Source organism: Oryx dammah, unplaced genomic scaffold, assembly GCF_014754425.2.
Source record: "Oryx dammah isolate SB20612 unplaced genomic scaffold, SCBI_Odam_1.1 HiC_scaffold_27, whole genome shotgun sequence".
NCBI lineage: Eukaryota > Metazoa > Chordata > Mammalia > Artiodactyla > Bovidae > Oryx > Oryx dammah.
The window spans coordinates 130,715,574-130,735,444 of record NW_024070211.1 but is presented as its reverse complement, the minus strand read 5'-3'; the positions used below and the strand labels follow the sequence as shown (position 1 = coordinate 130,735,444).

Here is a 19,871-nt window from a genome sequence, read left to right as displayed (position 1 = left end):
CTCTTTGGGAATTCCACGGAGGGCAAACAGTCTATATCACAGTGGTGCCAGAGGACTTCCTGGAGGAGGCTCTTTGCACAAAAGTGAAACTACTATCCTGGCAATACTTGGGAGTGGGCTGGGTCCTGGTAAGGACCATGAAGCAGTGTCCTGGGAGAGGTAGCCTCATGGTTCTCAGTCAGTAACACCGACTTGACTGTAGCAACACTTTGTGGTCCTGGGAGCGGGCAGGAGACAGGCCCCACTGAGGAGGTCGGGTTTCTAACCGGGTAGCTGCCCCATGTTTTCTGGGCCACTTCTGATTTCATCATCTTCAACTCACACGTATTGAATACCTGTGATTTGGAGAGTGCTGGGTTTAGCATGGGCTCGTGGCCCAATTTCTTATTCACCCTGCTGCCTGATTTCTCTTAGGCCAGAGCTCTGGGCTGACTTTAGAGGCTCTGAGTGACGGCCCCACCTCTTTTGGTTCTGGGGGAGATGGCCTGGGTTAGGTCAGCCTGCAGGAGACTGGCCTGGCTCGCCTGTAGAGTTCAGGACTTTGGGCTGGAGGGGGAATAATGGGGCCACTGACCCAGGGCCAGGATTTCTGCATAATGTTCTCTGAAATGGGTTTGGGAGGATGCCAGGTGAACATTTTAGTCCAGTGGGATAAGCTCCTGGGAGACTGTGGGGCCAGGGGTGGTGGCCGTGGCTGATTTGGGGCTCCTGGGATGGGTGTGGTTGGGGATCCAGCTGGGAGGGTCCCATCCCCCCCCTTCACCCGCCACCCTGGGGGATTGGCAGGAGAGGCCAGGGGATCTCGTCTCTGGATGTTGGACGGCAGATGTTTTGCCTTTTGGCCAAATTGACATTCCCATTTGGATCCAGTTTTCATCTGAGCCTCTCTTCTTTCTTCCTCACCCTGCCTCACCCCTGGCTGGGGGCTGGGGAGTGAGCTGGGGCGCTTGGGGCCCTGTGCCGCCCTTGCTGGCTGGCTTGACTTTGGAGGGACAGCACCAGCCCCGGAGCCTGTGTTCTCCTGAGCTGGCCAGCTCTGGGTGTTCCCTGGTCTGGTTCCAAGCTGCTCTCCACACGTCATGGTCTCTGCAAAGCTGCCTGCAGGACCCTGGTGACAGGCTGCATGGCAAGGATGTCACTTTCTCGCTGCTCTCCGTGTGCGGAGGCGTGCAGCGGAGCCACGGGCGCTGCAAGGTCTCCCCAGCAAGGGACAGCTCTCCCCCCGCCTCCTGCCACCCCTAGTGTTTCTGAAAGAGCCAGAATATGAAGAATGTGACTCAAAGGAAATAAAGGACAGGCCCTGACTTCTAGGAACTCTCAAGCGAAGCCACCCTGCCCTTTGAAGCATTGCTGAGCTCTGTGAACAGGGCTTGGTGTCCAGCTATGAACTGCTGTGCCGTCCGCACCGTCTTGGCCATGCTTGTCCACTCGGGGAGTTGGGACTGGCATCGTGGGGACCAGAGGGGTGGTCTCTGTGGGTATGGAAGCCAGGGAGGTCAGTGTCCTGGAGGAGGTGGGACTTGAACCAGCCAGCGGGCACTTGAATGGGAAGTGCACGTGACGTGTGAGACTCTGGCGTTTGGAAGTGTGGGAGTCACTGCTTTGAGGGTGGTAGTCCCCATCAGGCATGGGGGTTCTCCGAGAATTAAGGCAGGGATAATCTGGCTCCTGACCTGGAGGGCACCCCAGGTCTGATCCATTCTAGGTGTGGCTGGAGGCATGCATATTTAGAGACAATTCTTTGATTTCTTATACTCCCTTTAACTTTTAAATGAGATTTTAAAAAAGTTAGATGAGACGCTCATGCTCCGTCTAGCAAGTTCCAACAACCTGAAGGTGATGGAGTCAGGAGCCTAGCGGCCCCTCTCCCCTCCGGTTCCCTAGTCATCCTGGCTGGGCCAGACACAGAAGGAATAGGATGTGACTTGGGCTGATCCTGGTGCCTGAAGCTGCGTGGACAGCTGGGTGGGCTTAAGTGGGACGGGCAGCTCTGGTGTGCTCTGCAGCAGTTTGGCGTCCAGGCCAGCTGGCCTGAGACCATGAGGCTGCTGGAGGGAAGTTTTCTCCTGGGCGAGGCCACCACGTTCCTGGGCTGTGACTCAGACCCCGAATCCAAGTCACCCCCCTGAGTCACCGTTTCCTGCAGTGCTCTCCAGAATGAGCCAGCAGAGCCCTTTCTGGGGCCGGGGTCTGTGACTCACCTCCGCCCTCTGCCCAGCTCCCGCCTTTCTAGGATTCTGCCATGGGGCCTTAGTGCCACCAGCTGGTGTGTGTGTGCAGGCATGGAGGGCGCGGGCCGGCCTGGGAGGGGGCACAGGCGCCCTGCCCAGCAGCCCCCTCTCCCCTGCCTCTCCACATGTCCCCAAGCTCCTGCCGCTGTTGGGGAAGTGTCAGAGGAGAGAGGGGTCAGAGGAGAGGGTCGGAAAGCTTCTCCCATGGAGGTGAAGTTATCCTGGTGGTGGAGGCCGGCTCTGGGAAAGGGGAAGGGGGAGTCAGAGGGGCTGGCATGGGCCAGGGCCAGAGAGCTAGGCAGCAGGCAGACCCTTAGCCTGAGAGGGGCTCCGGTGTGAGGGGACAGGGTCCCAGCTGGCTGGGCCTGGGCCTCATGGCCTGCCTGGGCCTCAGCCCCCTTGTCCCCTTGGCCGGCGCCTTCTCGTGTGCTCCATTCCTTCCTCGGGTCCCCCCCCCCGGAACACCTGGACCAGATGAGGGGTCTCTCCTTGGCCATGGCTGCTCTACTGGCCCCTGCCCGGCGCGCCCCCGGGGTGCGGGGGAGGAGCTCGGGGAGGTCTGCCCAGGCGTTCATGGCCAGTTCAGCCTGTCTTGCCCGGAGCCCTGGTTCCAGTGCGCTGGGGAGAGTAGGTCTTGGTGGGGGCCTGGCCTAGCCTGGGCTGGCTGGGACACAGGCCCCGCAGAGGGGAATGACCCATCCCACCCCCCAGGCCGAGGAGGAGCTCATCAAAGCCCAGAAGGTGTTTGAGGAGATGAACGTGGATCTTCAGGAGGAGCTGCCATCCCTGTGGAACAGGTGAGGGGCTGGAGGGGGCGGGCAGAGCCTCGGCCACCCTCCGGAGGCTGCAGGGCTGTGCTGCCCTGCTCCACGCCCTCCCGGGGCTGGGGCTGGTGAGGGTGGAGGTACGGCCGCCCGCGTGGCTCTCCCGGGCTGTCCACCCTGACCTGCAATCCACCTGGCCCTTCTTCCCTCTGTCCTGCAGCCGTGTGGGTTTCTATGTCAACACATTTCAGAGTATTGCGGGCCTGGAGGAAAACTTCCACAAGGAAATGAGTAAGGTAGGTCCCTTTCCTCCCCTGCAGACCCCACCCCCTCACCCAGGGCCATGCTACACCTGCCCAGGGTCAGGGTCAGAGGCACAGGGTGGCCCGGCTCCCTCTTCCCTGCGGGGGTTAGAGACACAGGTTACCACAGTGCCCCCTCGGAGCCTGTGCCCTTGAGGAACAGGGTCAGGGTCCAGTAGGAGCTGCTGGGTGCACTGGGAGGCTGCAAGCCAGCCCCATGGGTCTAGCCCTAGCCCCTGCCCAGTTCTTTTCTCATTGCTTGGGCAGGGCCAATGGCCCTCACACTGGAGAAATGTTCTCAGGCAGCCTTGGCCCAAGGAGCTCAGTGTTAGAAAATGGTGGTGGTTTCCCAATTTGGAGGCTGAAGATAAATAAATTAGTAAAATTTTTCCAATTAAAAAAATTTTTAAATATTCCTTAAGACATTAAAGCAGATTTGCCTTACCTACTAGAATCTGATGTAAGATGGGGTCAGATTAGCTTAAATTCCTATGTTGTATTATTTTCATTTTGATGGAAATGGCAGTTAAACTGCAAAGCTGAGTTGTAAAAACTTCATGTTGGCAACTTCCTCCTTCCTTGTGCCGTGGGTGGGCCTGACTGTCTCTAGGGCCCAGAAGAATGAAGCTATATAGATCATGGGGGATTCCAGGCCCAGGACAGGAAAAGAGCTTTGGCCACCTTGGGGCCTGTCCTGAGGGACCACCCTGAGTATTGTTTTCTGCCTGATTTTTCCTTTTTCCCCTTTTCCTTCTTCCCTTCAGTATGAGACAACTTGTGAAAAATTAAAAGAAAAAAACAGAGATGTGTTTTGGGAAGAAAATATTTGTAAAGTCAGGAGGAAAATTCAGCTCTGGGCTTCCTAGTGGCTGAAGGAGAGGGAAATATTTTCAGTAAGCAGAACCACAAGATGCATGGGGTCAGTCCCTCATCCTGCTGGTGCTTTTGGTGAAATCTCTGTCAGTTGTAACGTGGCCTAAAAGCATCTTGGCAAATGACTTCAGCAATCAGGATCAACAGTTCATTTGCAAAGTTGGAAAAAAAAAGAACAAGCAAAACACAACAGTACAAGCTTTATGTGGCATTTTAGGAAGTGCCTATGAGTAGAAAGAAGAGAAAGATGGTCCCCGGAGACTGACTGCTCAGCAGCGCAGCCCACTTCCTCCTCCTCTTTGGTCTTCTTTCTGGGGTTGGTGTGCTGGCTCCCAGCTCTCACTGATGGAGAGAGACGGGCCTGTTCTGGTCCAGGCAGAGGCACCAGGCAGGGCTAGGCTAGAAGAGAAGCAGGCATGTCGCTGGGAGGTGGGGCTGGCTGGTGGCCCCCACCCAACCTGCTTGCTGCCCCTCTTGCAGCTCAACCAGAACCTCAACGATGTGCTCGTCAGTCTGGAGAAGCAGCACGGGAGCAACACGTTCACAGTCAAGGCCCAGCCTAGGTGTGTGAGTCCCCTGAGGGCGCTGGGGGGCTGAGGGAGGTGTCGGCTGGGGCAAGGTGTCTTCCTGCGGGCCCCTGTGGGTTTGGCCTTTCTGGCTCGGCCTCCCTGTGCTCAGGGGAGCAGGCGAAGGCGCCCCTTCTCCTTGGCTGTGTCCCGTCTGAGAAGGAGCGACCCTGGGCAGTCTGTGGCTCCCCCGCCGTGCAGGCCTGGCTTCCTCCGCTGTGGAGCCCAGAAGTGGTGCCTCCACTGCTTTGCAGGCAGGGCTGGGACTGAAGGATTCAGGGGATCCTCGCAGCGGGGAGCCCCCTTCCACCACTCACTGCACGGAGGAGAGCCCTGCTTCCTGAGGGGTAAACCTCGAGGGAGGAGGGGATGCGCCTGGCCCGCAGCCCCCGGGAAACCACAGCGAGCCTGGGGCTTCCCTTCATCTCTGTCCTTGAGGTGCCGTGCGTCACAGCATGGGGTGGAGCGCTGTGGTGCACCTCGCTTTCCTTATCAACCACGCAGGGTGGTTGCATCAGGTTCTTGGGGTAACTGGGGAGGAGGAAGGCAGTCAGTATTCCGTGACTGTCACTGCCCCACTTCTCCCTGAAAATAGTGTGGGAGTAGCTCATAGGCTGCCCTGCAGCAAATGAAGGCCCCAGGGCGTCGGTTTCACAGGTCACCTTCCTGCCTGGAGATCAAGGCGGCACACACAAGGTGGTTGAGGAGGGGGGCCGTGCAGGCAGTGGGGGCCAGGCTGCCCTTGGGAAACAGCTGGTCTGAGACAGGCTGCGGAGGAGGCTCCTTTACTCCAGAGTGGCCCCCAGGGCAGCCCAGTGGTCTTCTCCCGGGCCCCCGGGCTGGTCCGCTGACCTGGCTCCTTCCCGGGTCCTGAGCTTCTGTGGCTGGACCCCGGGCAGGGAGGGCTGCTGGCACTGTCCCGCCAAGAGCCACCCACCAGGTTCTGCTTCAGGGGGCATCTGCTGCTGGTTCTGCCAACACCGCCTCGGGGCGCCTGGCCAGATGCCAACGCCTTGGCCCTGGACAGCAGGGATCGTGGGCAGGCCTGGGGCCTCTTCACACCCAGGGAGTCAGGGATGCTTCAGCCCTTAGTCTTCCTCCGAGCACAGAGGGGCTGCTAGCGAGGGAAGGGGTCAGGCCAGTCCCACATCCTCATTCCCCCAAATGAAGGCCTCCACGTCCCATCCGCCCCCACAGAAAGAAAACTAAACTGTTCTCCCGGCTGCGCAGAAAGAAGAACAGGTACCAGTAGGGAGTGCTGTGCTGTGGGGGCCTCCGAGGACAGCCCCCAGACCCCCATGCATGTGCCTGGCCCAGCCAAGGGCGCCACTAACCCCTAACCCGCCTTCCCGTGCGTGGTGTGTGTTGGGGTGGCAGAGGGCAGAGAGGTGTCGGTGGGAATCGGGGGGAGGGGGGAGGGTGGGCAGACCACCTTAGCACGTTCCTCTCGGGCTGCAGCCCGAACAGGAGTGGAGGATCCGCCAGAAGGGAGGCCTGGGAGGCTCGGGGAGAGAGTTGCTGCAGCATGCCAAATTGTAGGAATTCTGTGTGCTTGTGTGCGTGTGTGCGTGTTCATATACCGGATGTATATATAGTCATTAAGGAGGCAAAGACACCCCAGGCAGGTGACAGGGTTCCTAGTTTCTGTCTGTCCTTCTGGACTTGCCCCATCCAACACTGTGTCTGTCCACCCCCAGGGAGCACTTAAAATGTAGCCCGTGTGACCTAGGAGCTGCATTTTTATTTAATATAAACATAAAATGTGGCCTTCCCTGATAGCTCAGTTGGTAAAGAATCCACCTGCAATGCAGGAGACCCCGGTTCGATTCGTGGGTTGGGAAGATCCCCTGGAGAAGGGATAGGCTACCGGCCCCAGTATTCTTGGGCTTCCCTTGTGGCTCAGCTGGTAAAGAATCTGCCTGCAATGCAGGAGATCTGGGTTCGACCCCTGGGTTGGGAAGATCCTCTAGAGAAGAGAAAGTCTACCCACTCCTGTATTCTGGCCTGGAGAATCCTGGTTGCAAAGAGTCAGACACAGCTGAGCAACTTTCACTTTCACTTTTCAAACATAAATGTAAGCAGCACCCTGTAGGTCAGTCTCGGTCAGCAATGTTCTAGAGTCTCTCCAGGCAAGTACAACATATATTTTTATTTCTGCCCGCTTTGTGCCTAAGTGGTAGGCTGTGCATGCCGTTTGTCCTTGCCAGTACTGAGACTTGACGTGGCTTCTCCCTCTTCATCCAGGCTCTGAGACACCCCCTTTATCTAGCCCCTCTGCCTGTGGCCTCTGCTGGTCACCCAGGTTACCTGGGAGGACCCGCAGGAGCAAAAGCTTGGAACCAGCCACTCTGGTGTGGTGCGGAGCCGGGCCCTGGAGGTGGGGCTGGCTGGGGTGAGGGGCGGATGGCAGGCAGCCCGGCCCGGAGGCCCCTGGGGTCAGGCTGAGGAGCAGCCTCGCCCTGAGCACAGGGGCTGCTGCGTGCCGTGTCGGATGATACTCTCTTTGCTTCCACGATGTTTGGCTTTCTCCTACTGTGGGCTCAGCACCCCTGCACGAGGCTGGGGATCCCACCTGGCGATGCCTCCCAGGGACCCGCCCTGCTCCTCCAACTGGGGTGGGGTTGTCACTGTGTCCAGGGCAGGCCCTGCTGCAGACGCCTGCGTGTTCCCAATGCTCATGCCTGTGTTGTCTCATTTCCACCTGTTCTCATGCACATTCACACATAGATGCGTGGGGACACGCACTCATGCACACGAGTGTCATATTTTCACAGTGAGTCTGTGGACACACGAGCACCCTCAGTCTCCCAGGATCTACATGGACACACGCACATGTGCGCGCACATTTCCATATGCGGGTCCCTGGGGCATTGGTGGGTGCACACAGCCTGTCACACACCTACATGCTTCCTCTCTCTCTCGGACACCTCCACCTCCCTCCATTGGGCTCTCTCTCCCTCCTCTCTCTCTGCAGTGACAGTGCGCCGGCAAAAGGGAACAAGAGCCCCTCACCGCCGCCTGACGGCTCTCCTGCTGCCACGCCCGAGATCAGAGTCAACCATGAGCCGGAGCCGGCTGGTGCGGCCACCCCCGGGGCTGCCCTCCCCAAGTCCCCATCTCAGGTAGGTGCCTGTCTTGGTGGCCTGTCCCCTCCCTTACTTCTTCCTGTTCTGCCGTCGTCCCGGCTCCTTCCAGTCCCCTGTCCCTGTGGGCCCAGGCTCCTCTCTGTGGTCCCGGCCCCTCCCAGGGGCATCTGTGCCAGTCTGGCTCCCCCACCCTGCTGCAGCACCCCTTCTTCCCTCTCCCTGGCCTCTGGGCTGCTGAACTCTCTCCATCTTTCTTTCTTGCGGAGACACAGGCTCCAGGGCCCTCAGTCCCCCAGAGCATCCGAGTCTGCCGAGGTGGCTGCCTCTCCCTCTGCCTCACCTCCTTTCTTGCTGGGATGAGGGGCACCCAGGACCCTGAAAGGGCCGGCAAGAGGAGGGGCTCAGTGAGGGCCCTCCCCCAACCCAGTTTCTTCCAGGTTTCTGCAGCGTCCCCAGGAGCCAGAAAGGGAGAAAGGAGGAGTGGGGTCCACTGTGCAGCCCCATCTGAGCCCTAACGGGCTGACTGCCACCCCCGACTCCCCGCAACCAGCCACTAGGCTTCCGGCTGCAGCTCTGCCGGTTGCAGGCCCACTTCGCAGCTGATTAGGAGACTGATGCTAAGAGGGTGATGAGAGCCCACACTCAGACACTTACTCTGGGCCGCACCCTGTGCCAGCCTTTCTGTATTTTCATTCATTGTCCTCACGCCAGCCTGTGAGGTGGATACTCTTATCACCTCAACTTAACAAGTGAGGAAACCCAGGCTTGGTGGGCAGGTGTGTGGCCCTCAGCGGGGCCCTGGCTGCATGCTGCCTCCATAGTGGCCTCCAGAGTCTGGACTGCAGTTCCTCCGGGGGCGGGGGCAGGAGGCTGGGCAGAGGGGCAGGGGACCTGGGTGCCGGCTCTCTCTCAGCTCCCGTTTCTCTCCTCAGCTTCCCCACCAAGGGCAGTGAGAGCCGGACCCTCCGACGTGGCCCCTTCTTTTCTGTTTTGCTCTCTCCCTTTCTCCTGTCTTTCACTCCCTTGCCCTCCGACCCACCTCTCTCTGTGCAGGCTTCCTGACCGCCAGGCCTCGGCTGCTCCCGGGGGCCCTTGTGGTCTCTGTGTTGGAGTTCTGGGGGGCAGTGACTTTCCTTGTCTGTGTTCCTCGGTTGCTGGTGGGGCCGTGGCCGGGAGCTGACTAACCGTGGCTTTGTCTCTGTCTGTCTCCCCGACCCCCACGCTCCGCCGCGCCTTTCCACGCGGCCCCCTCACCTGCTGCCGACCCACAGCTTCGGAAAGGCCCACCAGTCCCTCCGCCTCCTAAACACACCCCGTCCAAGGAGGTCAAGCAGGAGCAGATCCTCAGCTTGTTTGACGACACGTTTGTCCCCGAGATCAGCGTGACCACCCCTTCCCAGGTCAGCCGCGGCCACCGCGGCCCAGCTCTCCACCTTCTCTTGCTCTTTCGGGGTGTGCATGGCCTTCCCCTCCATCCCATGCCCTGTGCCTCTGCCTCAGGAGCCAGGAGGCCGACTGCAGGGATTGGTTCTGAGCCTCCTTCTCGCACATCCGCCCACTCCCCCGCCCATCATTCTTCATTTCTCTCTGAGCATGTGGCTAACGGAGGGACACGGGCAAATGGTCCTCATAGAGATGGCTGACTCAACAGTGGCCTCCAGTGTCCGTTGACATTGTGGCCCAGAGGGGTGGGCGGCTCAGAGGACTTGGGCCAATCAGGGAAGACTTCCTGGAGCAGGTGAAGTTTGCCAAGTGGCTATGAGCAGACGCAGTGTGTAGCCAGAGGTGGCCGCCCGTATGTAGGCTGGGAGGGGTGGGAGGCAGGCTCAGGAAGGGCATAAGGACAGCGTCAGGTGAGGAGGCCACCGGACCAGTGCACAGCTCGGGAGCCCTCCAAGGCATCAAGACTCCAGCTTCCAGAAGTGTCGCCACCACACGGAGGTCCGGCGGTGGCCGGGTCACAGAGCAGGGAGGCTGCTGTAGCTGCCCTCGGAGGCATGCAACACCCATTCCCAGAAGGCGAAGGGAGGGCGGGGCAGGGAAGGTCGCTGTGGTGGCAGAGGAGGCGGGCTGCCCGCGCTCAGATCAGCTCACAGAGGCCGCAGTGCACCGACCTCTCTGAGCCTGGCCTCCCTGTCTGTGCCGCACTCACCTTTTGTGTAGGCCAGCCAGTCCCAAGCTGCGCTGGGCCCCGCGTTGCCGTGCTCCTGTAGGCTTTCCCTGCCAGGGGTCTTCCTCTGCACAAGCTCAGAGGCCTGGAGGGGAGAGGCAGGACTGGAGGGTGTGCATGTGGCCAGAGGCAGTTGGGAGCACAGGACGGCGTTCCCTGCTACAAGGGGCCGTGGCCGAGTGGGCTTCAAGCCCCCACAGGCGGGCTTCGGATTAAGCTTGGAACTTTCAGTACAGATGGCTGGGGGCAGGCGGGTGATGCTCCAGCCTGGGGACCTGGGAGGGAGCCCCTCTGCAGAGCGCAGCTGAGGCTTGCTCAAGGTGCTCCTGGGGTCTTGGGGAAACCATGACCTCCGGGCAGGTTGCAGCTGGGGTGCTCGCCGCCTGGAGCCCGCCTCCGCCTCAGGGCACGTAAGGACTGGTAGACGCTGCACAGGGAGCGCAGCCAGCCGCTGACCCACTGGCCCAGCTCAGTGTTCAGTCCTCCCTGGGAGGGGCTGTTCCCACTGAATTGGTGAGGAACTGCGGGCCTCAGCTGCAGCCAGGCGGTCTGCCCTCCCCCTGCTCCCTGCATGCCTCTCCTGCTGCCTCTCTGCCCACTCCTGGGAGCTGAGACCCTGCCTGGTGGGCTGGGCAGTGCCCCCATGGGTTCTGTTGCCTCGGGCGGGGGTGGACTGGTCTGTCCATGACGCTGTGCTGACTGGGCTGCTGAGTAGCCTGGGTCCCTACGCTGAGGGGACGGCTCCCAGCCAGCGTGTGGGGAGGCTGAACTCCTGGGATGTGGGGCAGAGAGGACGCAGCCTGCCCTCGGCCTGGTGACCCTGTCCACTCGGAATCTGAGGGGCCCTCTGTCTGGGCTTGGCTGACTTCTGAGAGAGGGTAGGCGGTGGGGCGACCTTGGGGAGAGAAATGCTACCTGTCCCTGGCCGGAGGGCACCCAGAGCTCAGCCTCCACAGTCCTGGACTGATGCCAGAGAGACAGTGGTGATCTTCCTCCCGGGCTCACTGGGCAGGGCTTGACCTAAAGAGGAGTCTGGCTGGGGGTGACCGCGGGGCGGGAGTGAGTCCGCTCGGTCTGGGCTTTCTGAGCTCAGCCCCTTTTCCCCTGAGCTGCGGTTGGCAACTCCAGTCCTTCTCGGAACCCTGGTCTTGGCCTCCCTGGACAGGCCACAGCTCAGCTGGGAAGGCCCTCCAGGAGTGCCCTGCCCATGCTCCCAGGTCTTGGGCCCTTCTAAATGGAGGATCTTGGGTGCCTTGGGCTGGAGGGCGAGTTCCGTCAGTTCTGGGCACCATCAAGGGGGTAGGGAGGGAGCTGGCTGCCCTGGGCTTGTGGGGCTGTGGCCCTTTCAGCTCTGCTTTAGGGACAGCACCCTGGGCCAAGGTAGGGCAGGCAGAGTACTCCTGGTCCCGGGGAAGCCCCTTGTATGAGACGGGGATGCAGTTGAGCAAGCCATCCTCGTAGGGAGGCGGTGTGTCCACTGGACTGGGGCCGGCTCTGAGAAGACGTCTTCCGTGGTCGTCTGGCCCCGCTTACTAAGCAGCTGGCTTCTCACAGTGTGGGTAGTGCCACCGCGCTGCGGTCTCCTGGGGGCCGTGCCTGTTCCATGCACATCCCTGGGCTGTGCTCAGCCCTGCTGAAGGGACTGGGGGTGGCTGGAGAGGGCCCTGCACTGTGAACATGGTGCTCCCGTGTTGGGGACCCCCGTGTTTTCGATGGAGCTCCCAGGCACGGTGTGCTGGCTCGGTCGGCCCTGAGCTGGCTGGGGGTAGGGGTCACTGGGGGACACCTGTCCATCTGGGACAGCCTGTGCCTGTGTGAAGCTCCTCTGAGCCAGAGGGGCTGCATGGTCTTGTCCAGGCCGGAGCGTGGCTGGGCCACTGCTGGAAGGAGCATGAGATCAGGGGAGTTGTTGGGCGCGCTCACTGGGACATCTCCTTGGCCTGTGAGCATTGGCCTGGGGATGGCTGCCCAGCTGAGGGCTGAGCTGGCCCCAGGTGTATCCTTGTGAGGGTGGGCTGGTGCCAGGCGTGTGGGACGGGCCTGCCCTTGTGTCGGTGGTTGTGTCTGGGAGAGGAGCCTGCTGTGCGCGCCCCGGCTGAGCGCTTGCTGCCCGTCACTAACTGCCTTCCTCTCTGCCGCTGCTGCCAAGTTTGAGGCCCCGGGGCCTTTCTCGGAGCAGGCCAGTCTGCTGGACCTGGACTTTGACCCCCTCCCGCCTGTGGCAAGCCCTGTGAAGGCGCCCACGCCCTCTGGTCAGGTTGGTGTGAGCCCACCACTGCCCGCGGGCCCACTGGCCTCTGGGCACCAGGGCCTGGGTTCACGTCTGCCCACCACCCTCCTTTGGGGGTTTTGGGGTCCCCGGGTTCTCCTCCCACTCACCGCCCTTCCCTTGGAGCCCTGGTCCCCACTCTTGTCACCTCCCTTGGTCCTGACCACAGGTCAGTAAGAGGCCCCTCAGGAGGTCAGCTGCGTACCCGCCTGGCAGCTCACACAGTCCGTCCGTCTGGGTGCCCCGTTCCTCCCGGCGGCAGCCCTGGGTGTGGGCGCGCCCTGGCCTGTGGCTTCCGTCTCCCTGAAGGTGTCCAGGACTCGGTCCTCTGGAGGCCTCAGAGCCTAGTGCTGCTCTGCCCCACACCTACTGGCTCGAGGGCCCTGGGGTGGGCCTGGGGTGGGGTCCCTGGGGACTGCTTGCCTGCCTGTCTCTAACCTCCGTGCTAACTGTCCTTCTCCCCTCTCTGCGCTCAGTCGATTCCTTGGGACCTCTGGGAGGTAAGCTGTGCTGGCTCTGTGCCCGCCCCTCAGCGGAGCCGCTGCGCCCCGTCCCACCTCGTGCTGCACTGTTCACAGGTGCACGCGCACGCACGGCCGCGCCGCCTGTGCCGTTCACAGGTGCACGCGCACGCACGGCCACGCCGCCCGATGCTAGGGACCCTGCGCCTTCAGCCAAGCCCTTTGGGAAAGGGCCCCTCAGTTCAGCCTCTGAAGAGTTCCCCAGGGTGCAGCCCAGTTTTCAGGGGCTGTGAATGGCCCTAGATAGTCAGCAGCTGGTCCCCAGGGTGGATGGGGTGTCCGTGTACTGGGCCCAGGTCTGGGGTGCAGGGATCTTGGGGTGGAGGGGTTTTCTGTCAGCAGAGGCCCTGCAGGGCAGTGGGACTAGCGAGCTGGTGGGACACAGGAGAGAGGGGAGGCGACTCGAGGAGCAGGACAGGCGGCCCGAGGCCGGACGGGGGCCCGTCTTCACCTGGGGGCTCAGGGACGGAGACGCGGAGGGCAGGGGGCGCCCCGCAGCCGGCGATGGAGCTCCTGCGGGAGCAGGAGGGGCTGGCGTGAAGGTGCCCGGAGCCCAGGCCCGGGGCTCGCGAAGCTCCGCCGGAGGAGGCCCGAGGAAGTCTGGCGCCAGCGGGCAGTGCCGCTTCCCTGGCAGGGGCTGCGCTGCTGCGGCACACCCACACCTCCCTGCCCTCTGGGCACGCAGCTGGCCCACGCTGGCCGCTCACCACCTTCTTCTCTTGTCTCCCACCCCCCCTGACACCCGCCCCCCCCCCCTACCGCCGGCCCCGGCCCTCCCTCCCCGTTCCCCCCGCTGGCCCGTCACTAGCCCACAGAGAGTCCAGCTGGCAGCCTGCCTTCCAAGGAGCCCAGCGCTGCCGAGGGCACCTTTGCTGTGGCCTGGCCCAGCCAGACGGCCGAGCCGGGGCCTGCCCAAGTAAGTGTCCTGTCAGCGCCCCTCCCCTCCCCTGCCTCTTGGGGGTGTAGCATGGAGGAAGAGGCCGGAGGAAGGGGCACAGGGGGGATCACGGTGGGACTGAGGGTGAGCCTTTAGCCAGGAGGCCCCTGGACAGGGCTTGTCTGTCACTTGTGCTGGAGGGGCACGGATCCGGTCAGCCCCTCGTCTGCTGGCCAGCACCAGCCTCCTAGCTCAGGCACCCCGCGGAGGGAGGGAGGTGTGTTGAGATGGCCTCCTGGTTTACAGTGGGCACTTTCCAGAATTCTCCTTTAATCTTCAGCCTAACCTAGACATTTCCTCCTGGAGGCCAGGAGGGTGAGTGAGTGCTCCCAGAACTCAGACATGACTGCAGCCAGGCAGCGTCCGTGGTGCCCTGCCTGGGCCTTCACCATGGGAGCCACCTGTGAGGGGCCAGTGGGGCTGAGTAGGTGGGAAGAAGGAAGCCGAGGCTCGACCAGGGTTTGGGCTTAGAAGGCAGAGCCTGTGAGGGGGCCCGGGGGCCCAGGGGCCTGTGCTGGGCTTCTCAGCAGCTCGTCACTTGGGGTCCGGGGTCTGTGTGCCTGCCAGCGCCTTCTCCAGCTGCTTCCCATGCCCAGGGCCTTTCCTTCAGGGGCTCCCTGTACTGGACGGAGGCACTGGCCCTCTGCAACGTCTCCTTGTTCTGGCCGGCACGCCCTGTCTTGCGTCTGACCCCACGTGGCATTTATGTTGCAGCCAGCGGAGGCCTCGGAGGCGGCTGGAGCCCAGGAGCCCGGGGAGACGACCGCAAGTGAAGCAGCCTCCGTAAGATGCCAGGGACCCAGGCCCTGTGATTCCTCCCTGCCGCTCGCGGCTCCCTAGCCCGTGTCTTGCTCTGTGCTGGTCCAGGTCACAGTTTCTGTCGAGGAACCTGGAGGCCCGCTGGTCTGGCGTCAGGCGCAGACACCCCCCTCCTCTGCCGGCGCGGCCCGTCCTCCGGGGACCCCCTCCCCGCCGTCACTGACCTGCTCTCCTCCCCCGCCAGAGCTCTCTCCCCGCGGTGGTCGTGGAAACCTTCTCGGCAACTGTGAATGGCACGGTGGAGAGCGGCAGCGGGGCAGGACGTCTGGACCTGCCCCCGGGGTTCATGTTCAAGGTGAGTCTGGCCTGCTGACCTGCAGTCTCCTTGGGCCCTCGCCTATGGGGGTGGCCCGCACCCATCCCACGCCTCTTCCCCCCCTGCTCCCCAGTTGTGAGGTGGTGCCCCAGCCCTGTTCCTGCTGCGTTCACTTGCTCCTGGCGCCCGTGGGACTGCAGGGGGGACAAAGGTCGCCGAGGGAGGGGGTGTCAGCTCTCCCCCACCCTCTGCAGGTGCAGGCCCAGCACGACTACACGGCCACTGACACGGACGAGCTGCAGCTCAAGGCTGGGGATGTGGTGCTGGTGATCCCCTTCCAGAACCCGGAGGAGCAGGTGAGGCTGGCTCTGCGGGAGGCACGGCGGCCAGCAGGGGGCAGCAGAGCCCCGCCAGCCAACCTGCGGCCTCTGCCCCCCACCGAGCGTTTCCTTCCCTTCCATCCGTTCGGGCCGCAGGGCCCCCCTGGGCTGTTCACCCTCTTCTTCCCACCTCAGTCTCTCACCTCCTGCTTCCTCCTCTCCTCAGGCTCCGTCTGCCTTCCTCTGGGCTCTCTGCATCTCAGTTCCTTCGTCATCTTCTCCCTTCCCTGCCCCTCCGCTGTCACCCTCCTCCAGAACAGGACCCCTGGCTGCCTCTCCATGGGCCTCCCCCACCCCCCAGCCTGCTCTGCAGCCTCCTGCTGGCCCTGCCCCGCCCACAAGGACCGCACACGTCCCTGCCCACAGGGAGAGACCCCTGAGTCTGCAGCCCTGGCCCCAGCTGTTCCTCACCCCGAAGCATCCCAGACCCTTCTCCTCCTGTGGCCTTGCTTTGTTAGTGAACGTCCTCAGAGTGGGTCCCACCGATCCTGGGGGGCTCAGCGTGGAACAGAACTGCCCCCACTAGGTTCCGGGCAGGCTGCTTAGTTAAGATTAACATGGCCCTCCAGCAGGAGCCCTTGATTGTGGGGCATTGATGGTGCCATGGGGGTGCCCATGTGGATATCCAGGTGGCAGCTACGGTGCGGAGCAGACCTGGCGGGACTCTGAGCTTTTAGTCATCAACACGTCTGTGTGATCTGATTATCAGAGTGACTGAGTCGGGGAGGAGGGCCGGGTGTGGAGTGAGGCCAACTTGGCTGGGGCGTCCTGGGCTGGAACTTGAGGCTACTAGGTACTTTTTGAGCCCACCGTGGGCTGGGAGGTTTGAATAAGGTTTTCCTGGGCCTGGTGTTGAATTAGTTACTTCTCCTAAAGCCTCAGGTCTCCGCTGATCTCCCTGGTGGGCCAGCCCTGGGCTGATGGGGTTCTCAGGAGCAGAGTCCTGGTCCCCCAGTGCACAGCGAGAGCCGTCTGTGATGGGTAGACGCGGCTCTCGTAGGACCCACGTAGGGTGTAGGACAAGGCAGGTAACCATGTGCGTAGGTCCCAGGGATGGCCCAGCTTCAGGGGCAGCAGTGGGCTCGGCTTCAGGCAGGGTGGGTGGTCACTGCAGGCCCAGGGTCAAGGCTTATCAGGGCTTGAATGGATGATCCCTGTGAGGGGTCAGTATTAAGGCAAAGGTCAGGTTCAGCTTGGAGGGCTTGGTGGAACACCTCAGGTCACTCTAGAAGCTTTTAAGTGGTCAATGCACTGTTTGTAGAAGGCTGGGAGGACAGCTGATGTGCTCCTTGGTGATGGCCTCTGTGGGCACCAGCCAGTGAGAAGCTCTTTGGTGGGGACTGAGGGAGTTGTTTAGAGGGTTTGGACCAGTGCGACAGTCAAGCTGTCTTTCTGCAGTGAGGAGGACTCACCAAACAACAAAGAGTTAAATCTGCCTGCTGAAGGCTGGGATGGCTCCTGGGGGTAGGGGGTGTCAGTTTGGGTCCTGAGAGAAAAAGCAAGAAGTGCTGCTTGGCAGAGGCGTCCTAAGGCGGGTCTGACAGCCTAGGAGAAATGAGCCGGCAGAAGGAGGGCCCAGCCTGTAGGTGTGAGTGCCCTCCTCCCTATGCAACCTTGCTCGCTTCCCCTTAGGATGAAGGCTGGCTCATGGGCGTGAAGGAGAGTGACTGGAATCAGCACAAGGAGCTGGAGAAATGCCGGGGCGTCTTCCCCGAGAACTTTACTGAGCGAGTACAGTGAGAGTGCAGCTGGCGGAGCTCTGGGCGCGTGAAGAACAGCACCTTCTCCCGAAAAATGTGTGTTTTTTTCTTTCTTTTTTTGTTTCTGTTTTTTGTTTTTAAACTTTTGAGAAGTAAAGGGAAATTGAGGGGAGAGACCTAAGCCAGGAGGTGTTCTCCCAAAGATGAGGTTGTTTTCCAAAGAGCCTGGTTTCGGCGAGTCCGGCAGAGTCACCAGTGTTCCTGAAGCTGCTGTGTTCCCTAGTTGAGCTCCTGGCCGCCTCCCCCGCCCTCGCCCACTGGGTGTCACCGCCGCCACAGCGTGTGTACCTGGCCACGGGGCGGGGCCTGGGGGCCACCGAGCCACCACGCTTGCCTGAAGCTTGGGCCATGCCGCCTGGGCCAGGGTCTCCTTTCCTGGCAGCTGCTGTGGGTGGGTTCCAGGGTCTCCAGAGACTTCGGGCCCAGTCACCAGCCTGGCCCGGCCCAGCCCCGCAAGTGTCTGTGTGCTGTTTGAAAATAAATCTTAGTGTTCAAAACAAAACGAAACCAACAGAAACTGACAGAAGCGCTCAGAAAGTGTGTGTTTATTTTCTTTCCCCTCCATTTCTGCCTGCCATGTGGGTTTCCCTTGTGGCTCAGCTGGTAAAGAATCTGCCTGCAGTGCAGGAGACCTGGGTTTGATCGCTGGGTTGGGAAGATCCCCTGGAGAAGGGAAAGGCTACCCACTCCAGTATTCTGGCCTAGAGAATTCCATGGGCTGTGTAGTCCATGGGGTCACAGAGTCGGACACGACTGAGCAACTTTCACTTTCCGTCTGGCGTGCAGTGGAACTGTGATTATCTGTGCTTTTGTCCTGGGACGGCCCACCCGGCAGGCCCTATGTCTTGGACAGCCCCCCACCAGCATGTGACCTCCACTTCCTTTTGAGTTCCCCTGGGCTTCAGCCCCATTCACTGATGTTTTCACTGGTGGTTGGCTGGGGTGCAGGGCATGGGGACCAGCTGACAGGAAGGGCAGATAAGGGGGCCAAGGAGGCCGTTGGGTGCTGTCCTTAGTAACATTATTTAACAGGGAGAACTCAGGAGGCAGTCCCAGGACTGCATTTCACAGATGTGGTATCAGGCTCAAGGAGGGCTGGAGGTAACCCTGACAGTTGGCCCCCAGGTGCAAGAAGGCCTGGGCGTGATGGGCAGCCTCCCCTCCCTCCCCACCTTCCTCCCTTTCCAGCACCAGGGCCTGCACTGCATGCAGCCTGGGTCTCCAGCGCCATCGGGGTACCTGGGCTGCACACATAGCAGTCGCCTGGGTCCTTTCCGCGGGTCATGGAGTAGTGCTTTTGGGCCCGGGGGCCAGCCTGGGCTTCCAGTGGCAGGGATTTATGTCTGCATAGATCTGTTCTATGGGAAAAGCAGGTGAAGGGGATGCCTGTCAGAATCTTAGTTTTATTTTTGGGTAAAACTGAGCTTTGTTTCAGGTGGCAGCATTGTCACTGCTGGAGGTCTGCCTTGTCCTGTGGCTGACAGTGTTGGCTCTGTCAGCCAAGATTCCTGTGAGCAGAGCAGTGAGGAAAGGGGGCGTGGGGAGCTCATTTCTAGGTGTCCCTGTTAGAAAACTTAGCTTTTCCCTTCCTCCCTCCCTCTCTTCCTCCCTCCCTCGCTTCCTTCCTTCTTTCCACGTTGACAGGTTAATTTTCTTGCCCAAGGCCACACAGCTCATTGGTGGTGGAATCAAGCTTGAAGCCCAGACCTAGCAATCTCCACTGAGCTTCCAAAAACCTGGGGCGCTGTGCCCTGGGATATGTGGGGGACCTGCCTCCAAGGTGCCAACATGAGAGTCTTCACTTTTACGTCATGATGCGAAATTTTTATTCAGTAGGAAATAGTCACATTAGGTTTCTCACAAGATGAGATTCAAAGATGTGTCAGCTGGTGGGTACTGTGCCTGGAAGAGCCCTGCTCTGTCACAGGTGGGGCCTGCTGGCACCCGCCCCCGCCCGCGCCCCCCCCCCCGGCTCTGCAGAGAGAGCTCCAGGGGTAGGACCTGGTGTGGTGATCCCACCCAACTGAGTAAGCAGCAGGTTAGAGGTCTGAGCGGCACCGAGTGTCTGGGAGCTGGTACATCTCCAGGTGTGTGTCAGTCCAAGAGAGCTAAGAGTTCGGCAGGTCACACTTGTTGGCCTTCTCTCTCCATTCACAGGGCCACAGATGCCCCTGGCCCATCTCAGGGCTCCCCTAGCCACACTTCCCTCCAGCCAGCTCCCAGGCCTTCCACAGTGACTTGGACACTGTCCAGCTTACTGGCCCCCTTCTCTTCATTCTTGGCTGGATTTGGTAACCACACTGGCCTTACTCCCCTTGGTTCCACTGGCCTGCAGAGCCTTGGCCCTGCCTCTGGAACTTTTAAGTATTCACACCTCTAGCCTCCCCCGACCACTAACACCAGGCTGTAACTAAATAGGGATGTTGTGACTGAACTTCGGGTTTGCTGGCTCCGCAAGCCTCGACTGGCTGTCTTCAGTGTCTGAGGTGGGTGGGCACTTGGGCTGCAGTTCAGACCCTCTGAGATGCTCTTGGGGGAACTTCCTTCCCTGAAGCCCCCAGCAAATCTCCTTTGTCTTATTGGCCTGAACTGGGTCAGGTCCCCAGTGCTGAACCAGGGGTGGGACCTCTGGGGTGGACCACATCCATGGCCCGGACATGGGAATGGGGCTGGGCTAGGGGAGACAGGACACTTGAATAAAAATCTGGATACAGCTTCCAGGAAGAGGGATGGATCTGGGGGGCTCAGACCACCGACTGTGTGCTCTGTGATGGCTTCCCCTGAGACCCAGGAAACGGGCCTGGATGGAGACCACAGGCGTGTGTGTGAGAATGTGTGTGTGTGAGTGTGTGTGTGAATGTGTATGAGTGTGAATATGAGTGTGTGTGTGTGAATGTGTTTGTGAGTGTGAGTGTGCGTGTGAGTGTTGTGAATGTG

The 19,871-nt window shown here is 61.0% G+C and overlaps 1 protein-coding gene across 23 annotated transcripts in view; it reads left to right on the top strand.

Annotated features, from left to right (window-relative positions):
* The window catches only part of BIN1 (bridging integrator 1), a 56,415-nt gene extending 38,955 nt beyond the window's left edge, over positions 1 to 17,460 (top strand). For 3 of the 23 annotated variants that reach the window (XM_040227838.1, XM_040227834.1, XM_040227839.1), the window contains 7 exons: positions 2,943 to 3,028; positions 3,216 to 3,291; positions 4,651 to 4,733; positions 7,711 to 7,858; positions 14,723 to 14,833; positions 15,049 to 15,150; positions 16,807 to 17,460. In XM_040227838.1, coding sequence (XP_040083772.1) covers positions 2,943 to 3,028; positions 3,216 to 3,291; positions 4,651 to 4,733; positions 7,711 to 7,858; positions 14,723 to 14,833; positions 15,049 to 15,150; positions 16,807 to 16,914 — 714 coding nt within the window. In that variant the 3' untranslated portion in view covers positions 16,915 to 17,460. Of the gene's footprint in view, positions 1 to 2,942; positions 3,029 to 3,215; positions 3,292 to 4,650; positions 4,734 to 5,933; positions 5,979 to 7,710; positions 7,859 to 9,093; positions 9,223 to 12,141; positions 12,250 to 12,737; positions 12,762 to 13,590; positions 13,699 to 14,433; positions 14,503 to 14,722; positions 14,834 to 15,048; positions 15,151 to 16,806 lie in introns of all 23 variants that reach the window. The other 20 variants (XM_040227818.1, XM_040227816.1, XM_040227819.1 and 17 more) reach the window with 11 other exon arrangements.
* Positions 17,461 to 19,871: the final 2,411 nt, after the last annotated feature.